Source organism: Stegodyphus dumicola, chromosome X2, assembly GCF_044657685.1.
Source record: "Stegodyphus dumicola isolate Sdum_Otavi_A_Nest chromosome X2, ASM4465768v1".
Lineage (NCBI taxonomy): Eukaryota > Metazoa > Arthropoda > Arachnida > Araneae > Eresidae > Stegodyphus > Stegodyphus dumicola.
In genome coordinates, this window is record NC_140781.1 from 174,216,039 (window position 1) to 174,237,870 (window position 21,832).

At 34.1% G+C, this 21,832-nt stretch overlaps 1 protein-coding gene across 2 annotated transcripts in view; it reads right to left on the minus strand.

Annotated features, from left to right (window-relative positions):
- The window catches only part of LOC118199640 (uncharacterized), a 343,765-nt gene that overhangs the window by 50,325 nt on the left and 271,608 nt on the right, over nt 1-21,832 (minus strand). For both annotated transcript variants that reach the window (XM_035371543.2, XM_035371538.2), the window contains exons 3-6: nt 19,213-19,308; nt 13,227-13,338; nt 11,669-11,740; nt 8,010-8,081 (exon numbers count right to left, since the gene is read on the minus strand). In XM_035371543.2, the coding sequence (XP_035227434.1) occupies nt 8,010-8,081; nt 11,669-11,740; nt 13,227-13,338; nt 19,213-19,308 (352 nt within the window). The remainder of the gene's footprint in view (nt 1-8,009; nt 8,082-11,668; nt 11,741-13,226; nt 13,339-19,212; nt 19,309-21,832) is intronic.

Here is a 21,832-nt window from a genome sequence, read left to right on the forward strand (position 1 = left end):
CCAGGCATTCTTCTGCAAGAAGTGAGATTGTACGTGCAGTATGGCTGCAAGAAAACACCAGGACACTTTTATACGTAGTAGGAGGATTGGCAAGTTTGAGAAGGGCCGTAGTTTGACGTCTGTCGCCCAAGAGTTTGGAATTGATAAAAGTTTTTTCAAGATCTTGGAAGGCTTTCGAAACGACAGATACAGCTATAAGAAAGGTTGGTGATGGTCAGCCAAGGAAAATAAAGATGGCTGATGGCCGATATAGTGCTCTGCAGGCGAAAAGAGATCGAAACCAGACAATGGGCAACACCGCTCAACAGTTGCACACGGCAATCGGACACATGCGTCCTGGCTTACTGTGGGCAGACAGCTACCTATTCGCCCGCCGTCCTAAACGCTGCGTACCACTGATAGCAGCCCATCGGTGGCATCGTTTACAGTGATATAGAAACTGGACACTTCATCAATGGAGTCACGTTCACAGAAGAGAGTCGTTTCAGTCTGATAAAGGATTCTCGACGCCATTTGATGTGGAGAGAGGTAGGGACACATTTTCATCCCACTAATGTCAGGAAAAGAGACCGATGGAGTGTTCCTGGCATGCTTATATTGGGAGATATTATGATGAACGGACGGACGGAGCTCCACGTTTTCAACACTTATCGGAGGTCGCTACTGTGTTGAGGTTATCCTCCCTAATGTGCGCTTTTTCTGGGGTGCCACTGGTTCTGACTTTGCTTTTGTGTATGACAATGCACGGCCACAGAGGACTCACGTTGTTGAGAAGTTTCTGGAAAGTGATGATAGCCGCAAAATGGATTTGCGAAAGTGCTTTCCTGATGTAAATCCCATTGAAATGTGTGGAATAATTTAGGGAGGCGCCTGGGGTCACGATCTTACCCTCCAGAGAACTCCAGACAAAATTTTTCCTTCGCTTCTTTACTTTTTATTTAGTTCGCACAACTGCTAAAGTATGAACACTAAATCATTGAAAATAAATATGTTGCTAACCATAGTTAATAATTAAAAATATAAATGAATGGAATACACATAAATAAGTAAACAAAGTTAAGGTTCTGTATTATCTATCCTTTTATCCTTTAATATTTTTTCCGGAAATCGATAATATGGGGATACAGAAAATAGGTCTTGAAACTCTGGTTGGCTGGTTAGTGCAAAGGGCAGGAGGAGCTACTTAACTAAGGGGAGAGATACCTTGGTGGAGGTATCTCACCCCTTAGGCAAGTAGAGGTGTGGAGGTTTGTGGAGGTATCTCTCCCTTTCCTTTAGAAAGTAATTTCTAAAGGAAAGTGGCACATATTTCCGTTACACGTGCTGGAAACCGCGAAATTAGCTATGCAGTTACTTCATTTACTTGAGTTAGAATCCGGAATAAACTACCAGTGTTCAGCAGTCAATAAAGTTCAGCAGTCAATAATTTACATATTTTTTTATGCTTACCTTACACTTTATTTCAAAAAGTGGTGTCACACTAACTGCAGTGATGCAGATGGATGGATAGTGAAGATGTTAAGAGGTACAGTGACCACGTTGCAAATTTTCCATTTTTATGGAGTCATCTGATCGCAGTAAAACACGATATCTGGCCCCTAATCCGTCTATGTAGCTGATTTTCATAACTTTCGTTGGTTGGCTTCGGTATTTTTTTGGTTTGTTAGACTATAAAATTGACATCAAAGGGAGCTGTGATTTGTGGGAGCTGTGATTTGTGGGAGCTGTGATTTGTGGGAGCTGTGATTACGAGAGCTGTGATTACCACTAGTCCCACAAATAGCTATATCTACCTGCAGAGCCATCTACGCCTTCTTATTTTTAGGAGCAGTATCGGCTATATGAAAGAGGTGCAATGGATCCACAATCTATCATTTCCGCAATGATCAGTCTTCCAGACGTACGGCCCTTCAAGTTTGGTCCCCAATTAAGCTCTATTTGAATAACGTTATTCATGCCCGCATCCAGCATTTCTATTGTATTACTTCATTAATTGTTTGTACTAAATCCAGGGTCTGATTAAGCTACAGTCTTATGCGGAACATTCTTTCGGGAGCTTCTAAAACTATCTTTCTTGTTTTCATGAGGGTAAAACTACAGGATGATCTGAGAGGGTCTAGGTTAGGGCCTTGAGGACCTAAGTGATAAGCAAGCTCTATATTATAAAAAGAAAATATAAATAAAAAAAGGAAACGGGTTACAAATGCTAGTAGAATAGTTAGTGTTTTTACTTACAGTTTTTTTCAGGAATAATTTATAATTTAATTTGATGGACATATTATAGAATAGTATGGTTATTTTGATTGACACTTGACCGTATGAGTATACTTAATATACTACACTCGGCCGAAAACGATAGCTTCATATATATGATGATCCGGCATTTTTGAAGGTGTATTACAAGAAAAAGGAAAGGTCTTGTGTATAAGAGGCTTATTGTGTATAAGAGGCTTAGAAGAATATCAAGCTTTTAATCAGTTGCTTTATCTAATGCAAAAGTTTGATTGGGTATGTAAATCTGATTTTCGTGAAGATATGGAAAATTTCAGAACAATTAATGAAGTAATACAATAGAAATGCTGGATGCGGGCATAAATAACGTTATTCAAATAGAGCTTAATTCGGGACCAAACTTGAAGGGCCGTACGTCTGGAAGACTGATCATTGCGGAAATGATAGATTGTGGATCCATTGCACCTCTTTCATATAGCCGATACGCTGAATCTGTTTGACAATAAACATGCTAAATGGTTTAAATACCCCACCTTGAAGTAAAACTAAATAAATGTGATCGCGTTTAACGCAGAATTATATTAATAAGTAATAAAGTCGTACCAGATCCGAGTAATAAGTGATATGTTTTAAATATTGGGCTGCGTATGTAAAATATCCATACTTTTAATAAACGCATTATAAGGGCGTCTTAAATCAGCAGTTTGGATTGATCGCTTAGAGAATTTTTATCACCTCACCCTTCTCAAATTCGACAGTAATGTAAACTTGGTCCATATATGCTAAATCACATATTTGATGAAGCGTTTTCATTTGAGAAACTAGTTACAATATTCAAGGAAGATTTGACTTCGTTGTATGAGAATTAGTATTTAGATTTAAAAATGTTCGGAAACAGTCGGCCATAAACTTTAGTTAAATTTGATCTGCAGTATGAGTGTAAAAAGCTGTATCAAAGTTAACTACAAAAGCAGCTTATTTTCTAATGAAAATTGCTCCCTGATATTCTCACTTCCTTTAAAAAAAATGTGAGCTTTGTTTGTTGATATCAAGTCTATAATTCTTTTAAGTGTGAGAACTTTGCCTTCTTTGAACTGAAGTCAAACAAGGAAGGTCTGTTGCGTTAACGTTCTTTATATAATTTATAGCTTCTGAAAGCTTACATCAACCTTATTTGGGCCACTTGGTGATTCTCATCACTGTGCGATGAAATAACCGAGAAAGGAAAATGATCGCAAACTCGAAAATGATCCCATCCTTCAAGATTCGAAACGAAAATCATGTCTTTTACTGTGATTCCGAGATCGCACTAGAAGAAATGTTTTGGCAGGCAGCCAGTGTCGGGCATAAATATGTCAACGAATAAAAAAGTAGGGGCAAAAAAAAACTGTCTCAATAACAGCGGCAATTCTTTGAGGGTGTTAAAATGCCAGCAACAGCATCCGTCGCGTATGAAAATGTCTTCATATTTACGGTACGTTTGGAGCTCTGATAAGCTATCTCGCAAGGCTGAATGAATCCTCTTGCGTCTCAAGCGGTTCTCCTTATCCATTTGATGAATAATTAAAATGGCTATTTAGAGGGGGGTTTCTCTGTCTGAATAACAGCATAGGCGTCGCACAACCTATCGCAGTACTTGGAATTGAAAACATTTGAAGCCTTGAGATCTGCATTTCAAAATCAACTCATTCTTCTTTTCTTCTTAAATCTGCATTACTTTTTAAACAAAAGAAAGCGAGATCTAACGCGCATATAAGCGTTAGAAAATCACTAAACGTAACAAAGTTAGCGTTAGTGGAATATTAGAACTTTAAATATTATACAGTTCATTACAATACCACTAAAACAATAGCATAAAAGCATTTGAGAATTTGTGAAGTTATTCATAAATATTTGTGATGTATTTTGCTTCAAACATTTGTTCGTAATCGACTGAATGCACAGAGAACCGATGATAGCTTGATAAAATTTATTTTATCCAAAGAAACACTTCATAGTTCTGAAACTTTGCACAAAAATACTCGTACAGCTCCTCACAGTATCACTAAGCATAATCAGTAGTTACACTTCAAACTACTGGAAACGTTAAACACAGCAGAATGCAAAGCACTCACGGAAATTTCCAGAATCGCTCTGAACTAGCAACTCAGAGCAACTGTGAAACTGATGCTTCCTTCAGAGTTATATAGTTTTTATTCGGCCGTTGAGATATTTCTAGTACTTTCTACTTCTCGAAGTTACTGTAAGACTCCGGCATATGAGGGCCGGGTACGGTTACAGCTGCATATGAAATCAAGTACAGTTATTCAATTACAATAACTATTACGGTTATATAGGGACTGGACCAAAATGTCGCCAAATGATTGCAAAGTTTGGCGACTTTTGGAGATGTCTCGAAAAATTTGGCTATAAAAATTAGTCGCCAAAACCATCGCTAGCTTGGTGATATCTCGCCAATTCATCGAGATAGCCATTTACTTAGTGTTAAATAGACTTGGCTTGTATTCTTATTTTTACGGCAGAACACCATTTCTGTCAGCTTTTCGAATCACATTGCATAGAAAAATGCAACAGTTTCACATATAATTGCACAAAAATCCTGTATCTATGCACAAAGTTCATAACACATTGAAAGAAAACTGCACGGTTGTACGACATGCATTAGCAACTAAGAAATCTAATTAAGGAATTTGAAAATTAAAAAAATTCATTAAAATTTTGTGATGGCAGTGTTCTGAAATTTTCCATATCTTCACGAAAATCAGATTTACATACCCAATCAAACTTTTGCATTAGATAAAGCAACTGATTAAAAGCTTGATATTCTTCTAATCAATTACTTTACTTTGTGCTTTAAGCAACCGGAAAACTGCTTTCATATGTGTTAGACTGAGAAATCTTAAACTTGTATTACAGAAGTCTATCATTCGATGTTAATGATTTAATCATCTATATTGCAATCTTGGGCAAATAACAGGCTACGCATCTTGAACCAAATAGGTAAATTAATCCCATCACAATGACAACTTGGTGCAGTTCTTTAAGCAATTGCTATCCGAATTTTGCAACAAAGAAGTTATTATATTTTCTTACGTCAGTGAAGTGAACAGGAAACATAGTATCCTCCTATATACGCAGATTAGAGCCCACTTAGCGAACGAGCAGTAAAATCACTGAACATTAATAGTTCGAGGCGGGTTCAAATTTCACCGAACGGGCTGGGTGCATGGTAAATTTCGTGATTTTTTCCATGTGTAAGATGAAGACCTGCCAGTTTGGCTTAAAAATATCTCTTTATCAGTGACCGAGTGGTTCTGAGCGCTGAATTCTGATAAATTGATCTGATTTGGGTTCTATTCCAGGTGAAAGGGATGGTAAGCATTCATGGGCTTACCCATGTGTAACGTGAATACGAGGCAGGTTCGCTTAGAACATCCTCTTACGAAGTCATCCCTCCAGTTAGGCAGATTGTTCTAATGACTTCACCATATTCATATAAAATAACTCTTAAAAATCCTTCATACAGACATCCTACCCTTCAGGCAGGTAGTCCTCGCGTGCTTTCGCGTAATTCAAATAATCCAATCTAACATTCTGTCATATTAAGTATGAGTTCGAAATCAGGACTGTGAGAGATTCGCAGTAATTGTCAGACGTCATAGCATACTTAGATATTTCCATTGCATAATGATATATTTGTAAATCTTAAATAATAACATGATCATTCACATAAAAAGATCTTGTCTTTGAGACTTGAAAAATTTCAAGGTATGTCTTTAAAATTTTTTAAAAATAATTCCACTAATTTCAAACTAAAATACAGTTGAGTGCAGCCCCCATCAAAGTCCCATATCAAAAGTAGAAACAACATGTAATTAAGTTTAAAAGATATTTAATTAAGCACGCAACTCCTAAAGAATTTGTTTTCATTTAGTTTGCAAAACGTTTGGTTAAAATATGCAGCTACTTTGTTACAGGACTATTAGTTAAATGGGTGGTTAAAATGGTGGAATTAGAAAATTTACTATTTAAAAGAAGATATCTAATCTTAAAACAGTAGTATATTTTGATAGATTTTACTCTAATGATTATATAATACGAGCCTTCATCAGAAGACTCGCATTACTAGTCACAGCGCTAATATAAGGATATTTTATATAAATAAAAGCAGTTTGACTAAAATATTGCGCCTTAAGATATGCTAAAAATACGAAAATCATTTTAATAGACTGCTTATAAATCCTTAAAAGAGAGATTTTGTTTCATAATTACAAAAGGGTATGTCACTACGATAAAACTGACTGGAAAATAATATGAATACAAATTTAAATGAACCTAAACCTATTCAGTTATCAAACACTATAAAAATGCAAAATAAAACATATATAGGATATATAAAATCTCTGTTATTATTTCCATTATGGTGCAAGTATTTTAACAACAAATGGTTAATATTAAATTTATAAATAACCGTCACCAACGTAAAGCTACTAAATATAAAATAAAATAAAAGAAAAACAAAGGGAAGAAATATAGAGTTTAAAGACTGCTTCGAAGCTTTTAAAAATATAGTTCATTTAAACAATAATAAAATATTGAAGGGGAAGATGGTCACAAAGATAAAGTAAACAAAGAGTAAATGAAAGTAAACAATAATCTGACCCTAGTTTCAAATTAAACTGTCCTCAAATACGACCTGCTTTGGGAGAAAGAAGGTTTATATTAGCCTACATATAGTTTTAACAAAGTTCATTCTAAACGATTAATCTAGAGGAGTATGTATTGGAATGCGTTTTGTAAAAGAACAGAAAAATATATCAGAAAATTGGGAAAGAATATTTGTTACATCGGCAGCTCACTATATATATAAAAGTCTTAGTTATTTATGATGTATTTAACGATTTTCATTGGTTTAAATACCATTTATTTTCCCATCTCAGAACTAAATATAGGTATTTTTCTTAGGTTAGGGTTATCAAATAAGTCAAAACACTGAAGTTTTATATATATGCCCAAATTTTCGTAAAGGATATTTTGGGAAAACTTGGTTCGTGGAGGGAACACTGGAAAAAATCTTACGCACGCGTCGAACTGCCAATGTAATACTCATCTAGAATTTTCCGATAAATGTTTTCTTTTATTTAATAAAAACCCATTCTGTTTTAAAAAGGGAAGCATGGATCTGCTACCAATATTCCGTGGCTATTCAGGACCTCCGTACATTAAACGAAACTACAATACTCAAAGAGAAATGTATAAAATCATTAGGCCGTTAATAGTGCAATAACGGGAAATTGCTTTTTGTTTGTTATACACAACGGATCAGTTACGAATCTTTTTTGAAAAAAAATTTATTGCCTGAGTCCACGTGAGTATGATCACACACAGAAAATTCGGACTAAGATTGCTGATTAAATAACTAACACAGGAGATGCATATACACTAGACAAACGATGATTTTGGAAATGGAAAGGATGAGAAATGTTCTATTTTTGTTTTGGTTCAGAATACGTAGCTGCATGTTAAATCAATATTTGAATATAAACCCTAGTGACACTAAAATGGATATAATCAATTTTTTAAACGGCGAACCATCTTGTTATACAGAAGGTTGCTACAGTTTCCGCAGCATTTTATGGAATATTGTATTTGTCAAATTTTGATTAAGAATGGATACAAGTAAGTTACTTAAACTAAGGTAATAAGATTTAATTTTTACAATACTCACTATTACATTTTATTACATTTTTATAATATTTATTGAATATAGTACTCACAGAAATGTAACATTGCGTAATCCCAGAAAAGGTCCAGGAGTTAGCACTGGGATGACGTTCCCTTCCACGTGTCTGAAAATTAAAGCATACATAATCTTTAGTTTCGCAATTAAAGGGTAAAGTCAAAAGTTTCAGAAACATAAGTTTTAATTCGAATTGTAAAATACTGCTGCAATAGTTTTCGAGTAATATCTTTCAAGTTACTTAAGCTGTAACTTGCAGTATGTAACAAAAGGTATAGATCAGCTTATTTTCGATCAGCTGCTTAGACAACCTCTCCTCTTTTCAGACTGTCTGATATGTTTGCAAGAAGCAGTTCTCTAAAATTTGAATTAAAACTAATAGGAGTATTAAAATTATAAATTTTCTTCTTGCTTCATTTACATGCTTCCCAATTAGCTGAGAAATATTTTACTTGCTCTTTCAGTTTGTGTTATCTCTTACTCGCCTCTTCATTCCTGTCGAAAGTTTAAGGGAAAAGGGTCACATAAACAGGTTTTTTTTCCGAATTTATTGATAAAATTGGAAAGGTTTATTAAATTTTCGTAAAGAACATCGTAATATTGACAATAAATGTTACAAGATTTTTTTTGTGCTATATATATATTAAAACAAAAAAACGGGGCTACGTTGCTCGAAGTTAACTGTTCCCCCTCCCCGGCGGTTCAGGCTGCAGGTCTTTCTATTATTTGAAATAAAAAAACAAAAAGCATTTCGTTAAAATATGCTTTAACGCAGGTCTTGAGCCTAAACTTAAGGAAACAAAATCGAAAATTAAAAATTCAAACACTTTAGGAAAATCGATTATTTTTTTTTTTTTACAAACAATTTCTTAAAAGCAATATTTATTAATGAGAAGTTTATCAATAACTGAAAATAGGAAAGATGATATTAAATCCATCACTCATTAAAAACAGAATAATATGAGTTTCAGAAATTAAAATTTAACACTGATAAGGTTAGGAATCAAAACAATACTATTTAGAAAAATTTATGCGCACATAAGAATATCACTTTAAAGTAGCATAAATTTTGTTATAATGCTTTTCACAGTGTAGAAAGAGTACATTTGTTTCACCTACTTACTTGTGTATTTTTCCTTCAGCTACAGTTAAACTGTACATTATTGTATATATTTACGCACCTTTGACTCTTAAATAGAAAGCTCATGTTTAGTTTTTATAATTCCTGTAATCAAAATGTTACACACTTATGCAAACTGAGTTTTATGAACGAAATTTGCATAAAGATATGCAAATTTCGTTTCTTAGATATTTATTTTGATTTATTTTCATGGTCATATATAAAATAACGGAAAAAAAACTACTGAAGACACAGTAGACGGTCATATGTGTACCATCGGCGTTAGGTGGTCTGCTGTGCTCGATAAATAAAGCAAAAATTTTGTTTTTTGATACTTCAATCGGAAATAAGCCAGTTGTTGCGTAGAGTTTTCTAAAAATTTTAGAAACCATTGACTGCTCATTGAGGCGTAGTTCTTGATGCGTTGTTCTACAAGCGTAGTTCTTGATGCGTGTCTAATTGGAGCGTAATTTATTAAAACACCCGAATCGGAGTGTATAATATCTAAAATAAGCACTATTGATTTAGAAGGAAAGTAGATTTCTCTAAACATCGGAACTCTGGATAAAAAAGTAGTTTTTCTTATATGGAACCGTTGAACAATAACACGAATTCTATACTGAAAGCTTTAAGATTATGGTTGAGAAAACAACAATCAGGAATAATTATCAGTCAGTAAGATAAGCAGATTATAGGAAACTACCTAAGTTAGGCAGTTATTAACTCACTTCGATGCGTAAACATCTCATAACTTGTATTAGTGATAAATATTACTTAAAAAAGGAGGTAAAAAAGTTAGGCATTAGAAGGCTGAATTTTTAATTTTCACTTACCCTATCGTTCAAGATTACAAGCAGACTAAAATTTATCGTAACTGGCACCCAGTTAACCGGCAATATCAAAATAACAGGACTTTTGAAAGTCGAGATTTAAATGCGAACTTTAGGTCTATGAGATGTAAAAAATACGTAATGCGTTAAAAATCTTCACACTTAAATGCTGAAAAAATTTGTGTTATGTTTCTGCCGCCCAACGTATCAAGCCTTATCCAAGTAATTAATCAAGTGATTATCCAGAGTATAAAGATGAACCGATATCTTTTTATGCGTTCCTGTGTGAACTTCGTTTGAACGTCCATGTGGCCAGGATTTTTAGATACAATTCCCATTGTACGACGTCCTATTTAAATTGTATCTTTTTTGGAAAAGTACAAAGAACACTACGCTGCCCTTGGAATAAATTGTAGCGTATGATCATGGCCGTAGATGACGAATCGAATGACAAAGATTCTCTAGGTTTTAAAACTCGTCCGACGCCTGCGTTAGAGATGTTGGATTTACTTACATATTCGGAAAAGGTTAGTGTTAGTGATTGACGGTGCGAGCTTGGATGGATGTAAACAATTCTGTTCCCTTCTCTCTTAATACGACAATGAAATAATCGAACATGCACTCTGAAAGGAGAAAGAAGTTGAGAAGAAGGGGAAGAAGATAATACGCAGAGCAAGAAAGTTACGTGGATAGAAATTGACGAAGGATTGCAGACTTTCATAACATTTCTTGAGATATGTTCATCTACGTCCGTACGTTAGGTTATGAATTTTCATTGTATACACAGCGAATTTTTAAAACTACGGTGGCAATATTATGAGCAAGCAGACATTCGAAGTAATAAGCCCTCATACTAAATTTTTTCATATGAAAAGTTTAAAATGGGTTTTAATTTTGTTCTCCTGAAACACAAAATTATGTTATATGTTTTAATTTTAAATAAACTGTACAATTTTAAATATTATTTTTTTAATTTTGGTCAATGGATCAAAAATACTACCGACAGATTTTGTATTCTGCAGTTTCTACAGATGGCACCCCAAATCATGATCGAGTAAGTTCTCGAAATACATATTCAAATTACCCGAAATTCACCCGCGATTCGGTTGCTGCCAGTAAAAAGCGATTTTACTGTATATGGAGAAATAATGCATAAAGACGTCCACTGGAAAGAGATAGAGTCTTTACTGATTAGGTTGGCGGCAAAGTTATGATGGCATCGGCTTCCTAATTGCTGTTATTTTTAGTATATTTGCATATTCTGAAAAGATGTATAATAGAACCGCAGAAACAAGACCATACACATTCAGTGCTCGAGACAATCTGAGATGCATAGTTTTGGTTTCAGATTAATAGTGCTTCATTTATATTATGATATGCAGCTGATTTAACGAGTCACGAGAAGAAATAAAACAGTTAGGCATAGCCTTAAAACAAAATTTTAATATCATCGAATATTTATTAAAATTATTCTAAAAGTTGGGGAGAGGAGAGATTTCCTCCACTTTCGAATAAAATAATTGTACATTGTACGTGCAAGCATCTATGCAAGATCTATTATACTTTGAAGGTTCTGCATAGAATATACTTTATATTCATTTTACGCTGAAGTGCTACTGTTCAGAATACTCAAGGGGTGGACCTAACGAGAAATATTCTTACAATTTTCACATATTCGTTTCCGCTATTTAATCTAAAACTTGCATATTCTTTGCTGAAACTTAAATGAAGAATAAAAACACATACATTATTTTCAGCCCATGGTATTCAGAAAACGCTCCCCTTGGAAAGGAACTCAAGGAATTATTTGTTAGGACCCTGAAAATAGAAAATATTTGACAAATTAATTAAAGCACTTTTGAAAAGCAAGAACATTCAGAATAAATTTAAGTATAAAATTAAATATATAATAAATAAATTAATTAGCATCACAAAAGAATTTAATCAGATATTGATTAAAACTGTGGGTTTTGCTCATTTAAGCCAATTTTGTGCAACAGGCAAGAACTGTGTAAGATATATCCCGATTTTATAGCAATTATTTTAAAGTTTATGAACCTATCTCCTCTAGCTTCAGCTTACAATTCCTTACCAGAGTGAGTTTTTAGAATCGCGTTAACTGCAAATGAGAAGTAGAATTTATTTGAGTCAAAGTTCCACTAACTTCGATAGAGAGAGTTAGGATTCCTGAATAGCGCGCGTTTGCCTTTTGGTTACGTCTCTCTAACTGTTACTACGCTCGGTCGTATTACGTGCCTTTTGATAGTTTTGGTGGCTAGTTTAATATTACGAGTCAACTAGGTTAGAATTGTGTCAGCTCTGGATAAATCTCTTTAGTCTTTAGTTAGTTCTTATTTCTTACATATTAAGTTAAGCTCAAGTGGAGGCTTTGTTATACGCCCTGAGAAAGGCTGTATATTTTTATTTGGAGCAAATAAAAGGTAATTAACCCTTCGTGCGTTTACGTTTCTGTTCTTGGACTTAAGTGATAATTAACTTAGTTGTTCACTAGGTTCCTCAACACTTATTTTAGTAAAATAAAAGGGAGGAACTCTACAATCGTTTACGACAAATAAAAGAAATTTCAACTTTATTTAACAGCGAAGCATTCTGAGTTTTAAAGAAATTTCTCGATTATTTGCCAACTTTCATAGTGCATTGCAAAACATTTAAGATACTCTTATTATGAACATATATACATTTAAAACAGTATGTCAAGACTGCCTTAGACTAGTTACTTTAGATTATAAGTGTGCAATTAAAAAATCGGTCGAAATGTAAATACAGAAAACGTAACAAATAAAATACGATTATTCTAAATTAGCTGAACATTATAGATAGATTAGGATATGAACTTTACATCAGCTATGCTAACGTAAAAGCAACAAATCGAATTTCCTGAAAAGAAAGACTTAAAAAAGTTTCCTTTCCATTGCAGTTTGTTACGTTCTCGTAAACTTCTTCCTTTCTTAAATGGCACAACCTGGGCAACAAGCTAAGTTGACACTCATCCTTTTCACTCCATAGATATGCAAATCTTTAGTAACTATTAGTACGGAATCTGAAATTTTCATTGCATTAGAATGACGCTTAAAGTAAAATAAAGCTTTTTTTTTTTTTTTTTTTTTTTTTTTCAAATTTGCAGTCAACGCGAAGAAATGTTCTGATTTTACGATTACAATGACTTTGTTTTTATTCTCAGAGACAATAAATGAATAAAAAAGTAATAATATAATATAATAATAATAAATTAATATAATAATAAATTTGCATTTAATTTTACAGATAGAATTGGTTAACATACATTTTGGTAAGAGGACCGCGCACACCTCGAGGTACTGCTGTGATATTTTCGTTTTGACAATAGAGAAATGTAAAAAATCTGCAATCGCAAGACTCCGGCACATTCATGAGACCTGAAAATACAATAAACCGTGTAAAAACGGAAATGCAGATATAGAAATCTACTCAAAATGTAAATTTAACAATGTAAAGTTTAGCATAAAATTCATAAAACAAATTAGAGGGTAACAGTAAAATAACAACTTTTTTTAATTATTTGTTTATTTAAAACCTTTGTTTAATTAAAAATTCCTAACATAAAATCAGAAGAGATATTTTTATGCCATACATTAAATATTATGCATTAAAATGTTAGTGATCTATGATCCATGATCCAACAGCGCTTTCCTAATTTGTTACTCTACGTGTGATTACAATTATCTCCTCAAAGAAAGAATTAAACTAATATGGTAAAAATTTTAAATAATTTCTTATTTATTTATTGATAGGTGATCTGATTTATTTCCTCCAAACTAATGCTATACAATCATTTGAGCAAATTACTCTTTCAATGGATAAGTGTTTTTTCGTCATTAATGCAAATTATTTAATTTTTATAGGGAGGTAAAACTGTGCATAACTGGAAGGGAAAGGGAAAAAGAATACATTCAGATCAGTGGTTATAAACCCAATGAAACAATGCAGAACTTGTTATATTTTCATAATTTGTAAAGAGCCCTTCTATAAGAATGGGGAAGTTCAAATGCGATCACTTTAAAACTTGACCAGTATAAAATTTATAAAATTTTGCGCTTTTAATGATAAAATTAGCCTTTTTAGAGGATAAAATATTAAAGTTTTCTTTTATTTCAGAAACATTAAAAAAGTTTGCAGATGATGTCGAATTAAGATGTTCAACATTTTATAAAATTTTGCAATTGCTGCATGTTTTCTTTCCACAAAATAATTTTAAAGGCAGATAATATTATTTGCCATTTGCGAATTTTCGTCGGTTACTTAGGATATTATACCCACTGCATGTTAATGACGTTTCGAATAAGTAGAGTCTTAAAATAAGTTTAAAATTTTGAATAAAAATTTAGGTTTTACTTTTCCAGGTTTAACGAATATATGTAGCGATTATCAAGCATTACGTCATATGTTGTTGTTATTACTAATTTCACTTGTCTGATATAATCAGAAAAAGCCCATGAATTATTATCCTGGCAAGAACAAGACTGCGTCTGTCGTTAGCCAGAGCCTTGAGCACCATAGAGGAGTTAGTGAGACTTTATGCTCAGTTTTGCCATAGTTTTAAAGAAGAGCACCCCGAAGGGCGCATCCGAGGGCCCCCCCCACCCTCTTTTCCAACCACCAGCCTCTTGAGAAGACTTTTGGTTCGCCACATATTTAGGGTTTCCCCATACCGCACAGACACTACACATTTACGAATATCCACGCCTTTTCAGGGATTCGAACCCGATCCCTTTCGTACGGCAGTCAACGTCGCTAACGACTTTCCCGTCTGTTCGGTTAAAGTATTTAACAGTAAAATGTCTTTATTACAGAAGTTAACGCAGGACGGTACTAATGATATTACCGAAGAAAAATACTGAAAAGTTTATCCAGATATGTGCACTGCAGAAAACTCTCTTATTAGTAGCAACATTTTAGATAAGTTTAACTAACCAGTTTAATTTTTGACTTGCCTCTTTCTTTCATCGCTTATTTCGTGAGGTATTCGCTCTGTCCAGAGAATTGTGCAGATTTGATTGGCAAGCAGTTTCGTATAAAGTGAAGAAAAGAATTCGCCAACGTATGAGTTGAAATAGATCAACGTTTGGTTCCGAAAAACGGCGGTCACGCTTGCCTGCTAATATTTAACGAACGCTGGTGAGCTAGTGAAGTTGAATTACCAGACATTAGCCTAAATGGTAAGTTAAATTTGATTTAGATTTTAGTTGTTCATCCCAGAGTCTTGTACTCTTGATAAATTTTACGTTCCGGCTTTATTTTTTTGCAAAGTTCAGGAGACTGTTATTTTGTTTTATGATATTTTGATTTGACCTTCACAAGTGATGAGGTAGAATAAAGGTTTAAATTGTGTTTATCTGTCTGTTTTATTAGCTTTTCACAATTTAGCCAAGCTATCAGCGATAACTTGCATGATAGCTTTCAGATAACGGTGAGATGTACTAGTTGAAATTTAAGTAGGTAGAAATAATCCCATGTTTATTAGAATGTGCCTGGTAAAAACAGATAATTGCAAACAAGAACATTTTATGTTATTTAAAGAAAAAAATTTGGAAACAGACGTTTTTTTTATTTAAAGGCGAATTTCTGTAGACTGATACTGGCCAATCCGTATGTCAGAAATCACCAGTTTCACATCAGAAATTCACAGGTAAACAATCTATTTCTGAAATTCGTCCAAGGATTTAGTTTGTTTGAAATAATAATATTTGTCGTCAAAATAACCTTAGGTTAAATCATATGTTCCGAAAGGGGTAATTTTCGGTTCTCGAAAAACCATTCAAGGTTCGAACAGGATATTATTAATAGAGAGAAACAACATTTCACCGTTTTACGCTTCATTAACTCTAGAATTACCAGTCACTCTTATTTTTATCCAAGTGTTAAAGTAATTATTTTCTAGAAGGAAATATATGATTCAAAGGAATGCATTTTGTTTATATACAAGGTGAGGCTAAAGTTTGACAAATTTCATGTCAAAAATCATACTCAGTTGACTAAATTAGGAGGATATAGAATTAATAACTTATGGAGGATATAGAGCATTCTTCGGAATATAGAAGATCTAAAATAAGAACTCGCGGTTACCGAAGTAATCCTTCTTTTTAGAACCTTTTAATGTGCTAGAAGTTACAATGAAGATGTATATAAGAGTCATTGAATTATTTACATTGTAAGCTGTTACGGGATTTTTTTCTAGCGATCATCAAGAACACAGTCAATTGAAAGTCAAAGGCAAGTTATATCTAAACTCCTGTTTGCACAGTACGTCTACTAGTAAACTGTAGTTACTTATATTCAAAGGCTTCCACTGTTAAGGACTGCTTAAGAAATTCAAAGGGCTGCTTAAGAATGAAGGGGCGTTTACTCCAAAGTTGTTATATTTCGAATCTGAATTTTCGAATGGTTTTTAAGGACATCTTTTGAGTTCAAATCAAAAAATGTCCTTAAAAACCATTGAAACTTGGAATACAACAACAAACAAACAAACAAAAAACATACCAAAAATGCAATGTTGCTTGACTGAAGGACTGTTAGAAGCATGGCTGGTTTACTCTCGTAATTGCCAGAGTTCGGAAAATTTTGAAAATTTGGCGATTTCTTCTAAGATAGTTGCGATAATAAGTAAGTATTCATTACTTGTTTGAAAAACATGCGAAGTTTCCTGCTTGCTTTGCGCTCAAAATACATCATCAAGTTCACAAAGATCAGAGAAAGTTTTATTATATTGCAAATCTATCGTAATTTTGAAATAATTTGAATTTAAATAGTGAAGCCTAATAAACGACTAGCTATAAAAGCTAGTATAAACGCTAATGATATAAAGCAATACACTTCTTAGGAAAAAATACAAAGCAAATTTACTATAGTTTTGAGCTATGCCAGTGATCTTCAGACACTTTTGTCGATTCATGGAACACTTGGAACTACAAGGTGTTTTCTGAGAACCTTATCTCACCCTTAGAAAAATAATATTTGAAGAAGATCAATGTGCTACAGGTATTTTATGTAAAGATAATTAAAGAAAAGTATTGTATTTTTTATTAAACAATTTTAACATAAAATTAATGCAATTTTCTCATTAATAACATTAGCTCATTCTCCCGGTGTCACTTACCTTTGCATTATATTTTGCGACAGGGGTGTGGTTGCATTGTTTTGCACAAACTGTTAAAGTCTAGCTCTATTGATGTTATATGCAGTCGCATTTCATATTCTGCATTTAATTGTGTCTATGTTTTGTTTTTGTTGCAGCATACGTTGAAAAAGCATTTTTACCTAAATACATTGTTCCGAATGAAATTAAATATTTATAGATGTGTCAGAAACATTTTTGGATAAACATCGACTGAACAGTCGAAAAACCAAAGCTACTCTCACACTCACATCACTGCTGAGGTTGCGTTATAGAAGTCGGCAAACCCGCACACGAAGCTTCTAATTCATTTTCAAAGATAATTAAATGATCTTTATATTTTTTAGTTAATAAACACTAGTCAACGAAGTCTTTATAATTTTAATAAGTCAGAAGTCAAACAACAAAAATCAGCGTTATACCTACAAAATTTTCACAGGACTAATTTCGATGGTTTTACCGAACCATCATCTTCAGCTGCAAAACCGCAAATGAACAAGATAGGAAATAATGATTAGATAAGATAAGAAAGCCTGGACAAGAATAAACAAGTGGCGCCATCTGTTGGCGAAACCAGAACTAAAACATAATTTCTCTAAAAGCCGAAGGAAATTATGTTTTAGTTCTGGTTTCGCCAACAGATGGCGCCACTTGCTTATTCTTGTCCAGGCTTTCTTATCTCATCTAATCATTATTTCCTATCTTGTTCATTTGCGGTTTTGCAGCTGAAGATGATGGTTCGGTAAAACCATCGAAACTAGTCCTGTGAAAATTTTGTAGGTATAACGCTGATTTTTGTTGTTTGACTTCTGAATTAGTATTTATTCGGCGTGTTATTGTGTCTTTTAATAAGTGTTTATAGTTTTCTTTTTCTGTTTATAATTTTTTTAATGTTTATAATTTTCTTTTCTTTTTTAAATTTTCTTTGTTAAACGAAGTGTTTATAATTTTCTTTATAATTTTAATTTATAATTTTCTTTATAATATTCTTTTCGAATTTGTATTTTGACTCGTGGAACCCAGGGATTCCGCGGAGCACAGTTTCAAAACCACTGAGCTATGGCAAACATAACGAACTTCTGGAACAAAAAACGTTATATAGCACTAAGTTTAATCGATACAATCGTCACCTGATGTTATTTACAATTCATTGCTTGTTCTCTAACTTACGATAAATTTCCTAATGGGATTATGTTAGCTTTGTTGCAAACTAGGTCCGTTGATCTACGATTTATGTCGAAAAGTAACATTGTTTTCTACGTATTTGTGTATCTAATAAAAAAAATAAAAACAGTTGAGAAGACAATTTTGGAAAACAAGTATTATTTTACGGATATTTTATTTACTAATTCCTTAGAATTTTGAGCAAAGTACAGAAATTTAACTTTCGAAAAAACGCTTACAACACTTAACTTAATCAAACTTCAGTACTGAAGGATTAGCTGAAGAATTTTCCTTTTCACGTCTAATAAATTCATATTCTAAGGCCTTAAGTCAAGACTGCTGAAACCGTTAGCACAGTTGAATATACTTAAATTACAATAGTTGTTCTAATATTATAAGCAGCTTGGTTAATAGGAGATTAATTTATGTGATTCAGTTTAATAAGCAGTTTCGCGTATTTGAGAGATTCAGTTTTTTTCTATGCAAGCCTAGAAACCAAATTTACAGTTAGATCTGCAAAATCTAGTTTTTTAATTTCCAGAAAATATGACACTTTTTTTAAGTGTCAAAGCTGTTAGGATATTTAATCGTTTAACGATATTAGATAAAATACTGTACGAAGATCTTAGCGCTTAAAGTAGAAAAGTAACGAATAGCAAGTTAGAAACTAAATATAAGACACTTCTAATAATACCGACTATCATAGTCTAAAAGTACTTCATTCGGTAGAATTGTCACATTTTTTTAAGCCCTTAAGCTAGTCCAGATACTCTAAAAACTTCCCATTTCTTATTTCCAGCGTTAGTGAAAATTAAATCTGGAACACTCAATATCCCGTCGGTGATTTTTTTCTCTTTTTCTTAGGCGAGAAAGTAAAAGATTTTATCTTTCAGAAGTTCCGTCTATGCGGAGACCCACTAAGAAACTCGATAGAAAACTTGGGATTGCTACTTACTGCAGTTATCGAAAGACGTGTCAAAAACGACATCTTCTAACTCTTCATGTTTAGGCATACCCTTCACCAATGACGACAGACTGCCGTATGCATCGGCTGAAAGAAAAAAAAAAGAACAGATTTATGAGATACAGAGTCACATAGCTACAGTCTACAGCTGCTAAAGGGAATAAAGTTAAAAATATATTGGTTCAGACAAGTCTAAGATTTAGATGAAATCCCTTTGTAAATCAGTCGTTTTCTAGAAATGTCATGTATTAAGGTGAGAAACGAAATGCAGGCTTTTTTTCTCATAAAATTTTCTATTCTTCAGTCAGACATTTTTTTTACCGTGTAAGAGTTTCACTGTGTAAATCTCAATTACTGTAGAAAGCGACGAATCTTAAGAACTAGTTAGCGAATAATCGCTTAAGTTCGTGTGGCAAGAAACAACAAGATGGAAGGGTAACTAACCCTTTATTATTTCAATAAGATTTAACAAAACTCCGTCTTGGAGTGTACAATCAAAGCCGACACTTGGGCTTGAACTTAAGAGACTAAGAATTAAACTAAAACTAAGATTAACTAAAGAAATATAGCCGAAGCTATCAAGTTTCTAATGCAGTTGGCTTCTTAAACACCAGATGACTGCGACGCTATCAAGGGCCTGTGTACGGCCGAGCGTAATAACAGCTGTGAGAGAGAGAGACAGAGAGAGAGAGAGAGAGAGACAGAGAGAGAGAGAGAGACAGAGAGAGAGAGAGACAGAGAGAGAGAGAGACAGAGAGAGAGAGAGAGAGACAGAGAGAGAGAGAGAGAGACAGAGAGAGACAGAGAGAGAGAGAGAGAGAGAGAGAGACAGAGAGAGAGACATAGAGAGAGAGAGACAGAGAAAGAGAGAGAGACAGGGAGAGAGAGAGACAGAGAGAGACAGAGAGAGAGACATAGAGAGAGAGAGACAGAGAGAGAGAGAGAGACAGAGAGAGAGAGAGAGAGAGAGACAGAGAGAGAGACAGAGAGAGAGAGAGACAGAGAGAGAGAGAGAGTGGCCAAAAGGCAGATGCGCGTAAATCAGAAACTCTGATTCTCTCTCGCTAACACCAAAGAACTTGGCAGTTAAATACCGCTCTTCCTCATTATGTATTCAGACGTGATTCTAAAACTACGTTCTGGCCGGAAGCAGTAAGTTGAAGTTTGGAATTTGACAGGAAAGGAACTTTAACTTAAAATTTAACTGTTAATAAAATTAACATAATCCTTACAACCGTTTAGAACAAAGAGAAAATACATTAGTTATAGATAAAGAAATCAAGTACGGAATTTAGTAAGTAGAATAAAAGACAAAATACGAATATATAAACACGAAAATTCGTAAAACAGATTGCTTTTACCGATACCAATAATTGTTTTAGTTAAATTAGATTATTTGAATATGGCAAAGCACACTAAGGCTACCTGCCGAAGAGATGAGATGTTTTTGTGGAGTACTTTTAAAGAGAAAGTAACTCGTATTCACGTTACGCACGGAGAAACCATGAAAATCAACCATGAAGCAGCTCGTTTGCCTGTCCTCGAACTCGGGATGGATTACAAGTATTCAGCAGCGGTTAGCCAAGAGACTAAGGTTAGGTACTAGTGGAGCATGACTCTTTTGAGAAAAATAGGTTTGAACTGTCAATATATATGGGAGAGAAAGTCAAAAATGTTCTTATTAAAATGATGAAAATTTCCCATGTTACTTCATGCATAATTTTTTTGACAAATAATTCCTTTTCTGTATAAATTTTCACGCACTGATAACAAGCTCCGATTCTCTAAAACATCGATTAAGCGAACCCGTGAAACCCGCTACGGTACGGGAATAAGAATGAAAGAATTAAAAACGAAAGAAAATACATTATAACTCAGTTTTACAACATAAGTCAGACTTTGCGCATTAATGATCTGTAAAGTTAACAAAATAAATCAGCATATGAAAAGAATCAAAAACTCACTGTAAACAATATTACGAATAAAAACATGTTTTTGTTGGGAGACTCAGAACAAGCTCACGAAATTCATCGTGGCAAGGAGCGCAAGTTTACGCGTGTCTTTGGCAACAGCGTTGAGCACCATTCAGGTGACAGTACGACTTCGCTCAGTTCCGCCCCCAATTTCGACGGACAGCACCCCCGGGGAGGATGGAGTCCCACCCCTCTTCCCCTACCATCAACCTCTATAGAGGGCTTTCAGCTTGTCGTATGTTTAGAGTGCCCCCATGTCGCAAAGACACTATACATTTAGATAAAAACATCCATGTCTTCTCCGGTATTCGAATCCGGGCCCTTCTTTACCTCAGTAGGCTCCCCTAATCACTGGCGGGGTGGCGGGTAAAACATTGTAGAGACATCACGATTTTTGACGCTGAGAGACGTGAAAAATGAGCAATGCCTTCGCCGGGACTCGAACCGGGGACCTCTCGAGTACTCGCCGAGTGTGCTGACCACTACATGACGAAGGCATGCTAAGAAGGCGAGAGAAATACCTTATGTAACCTCCATTTTAAAGGGCGACTGGCGACTAGGAGACCCAATCGCCAAATCCTGGTTGTGGAGAATGATCATCGACCACCTTTTATAGTTCGGGCGCCACTGTAGAGTCT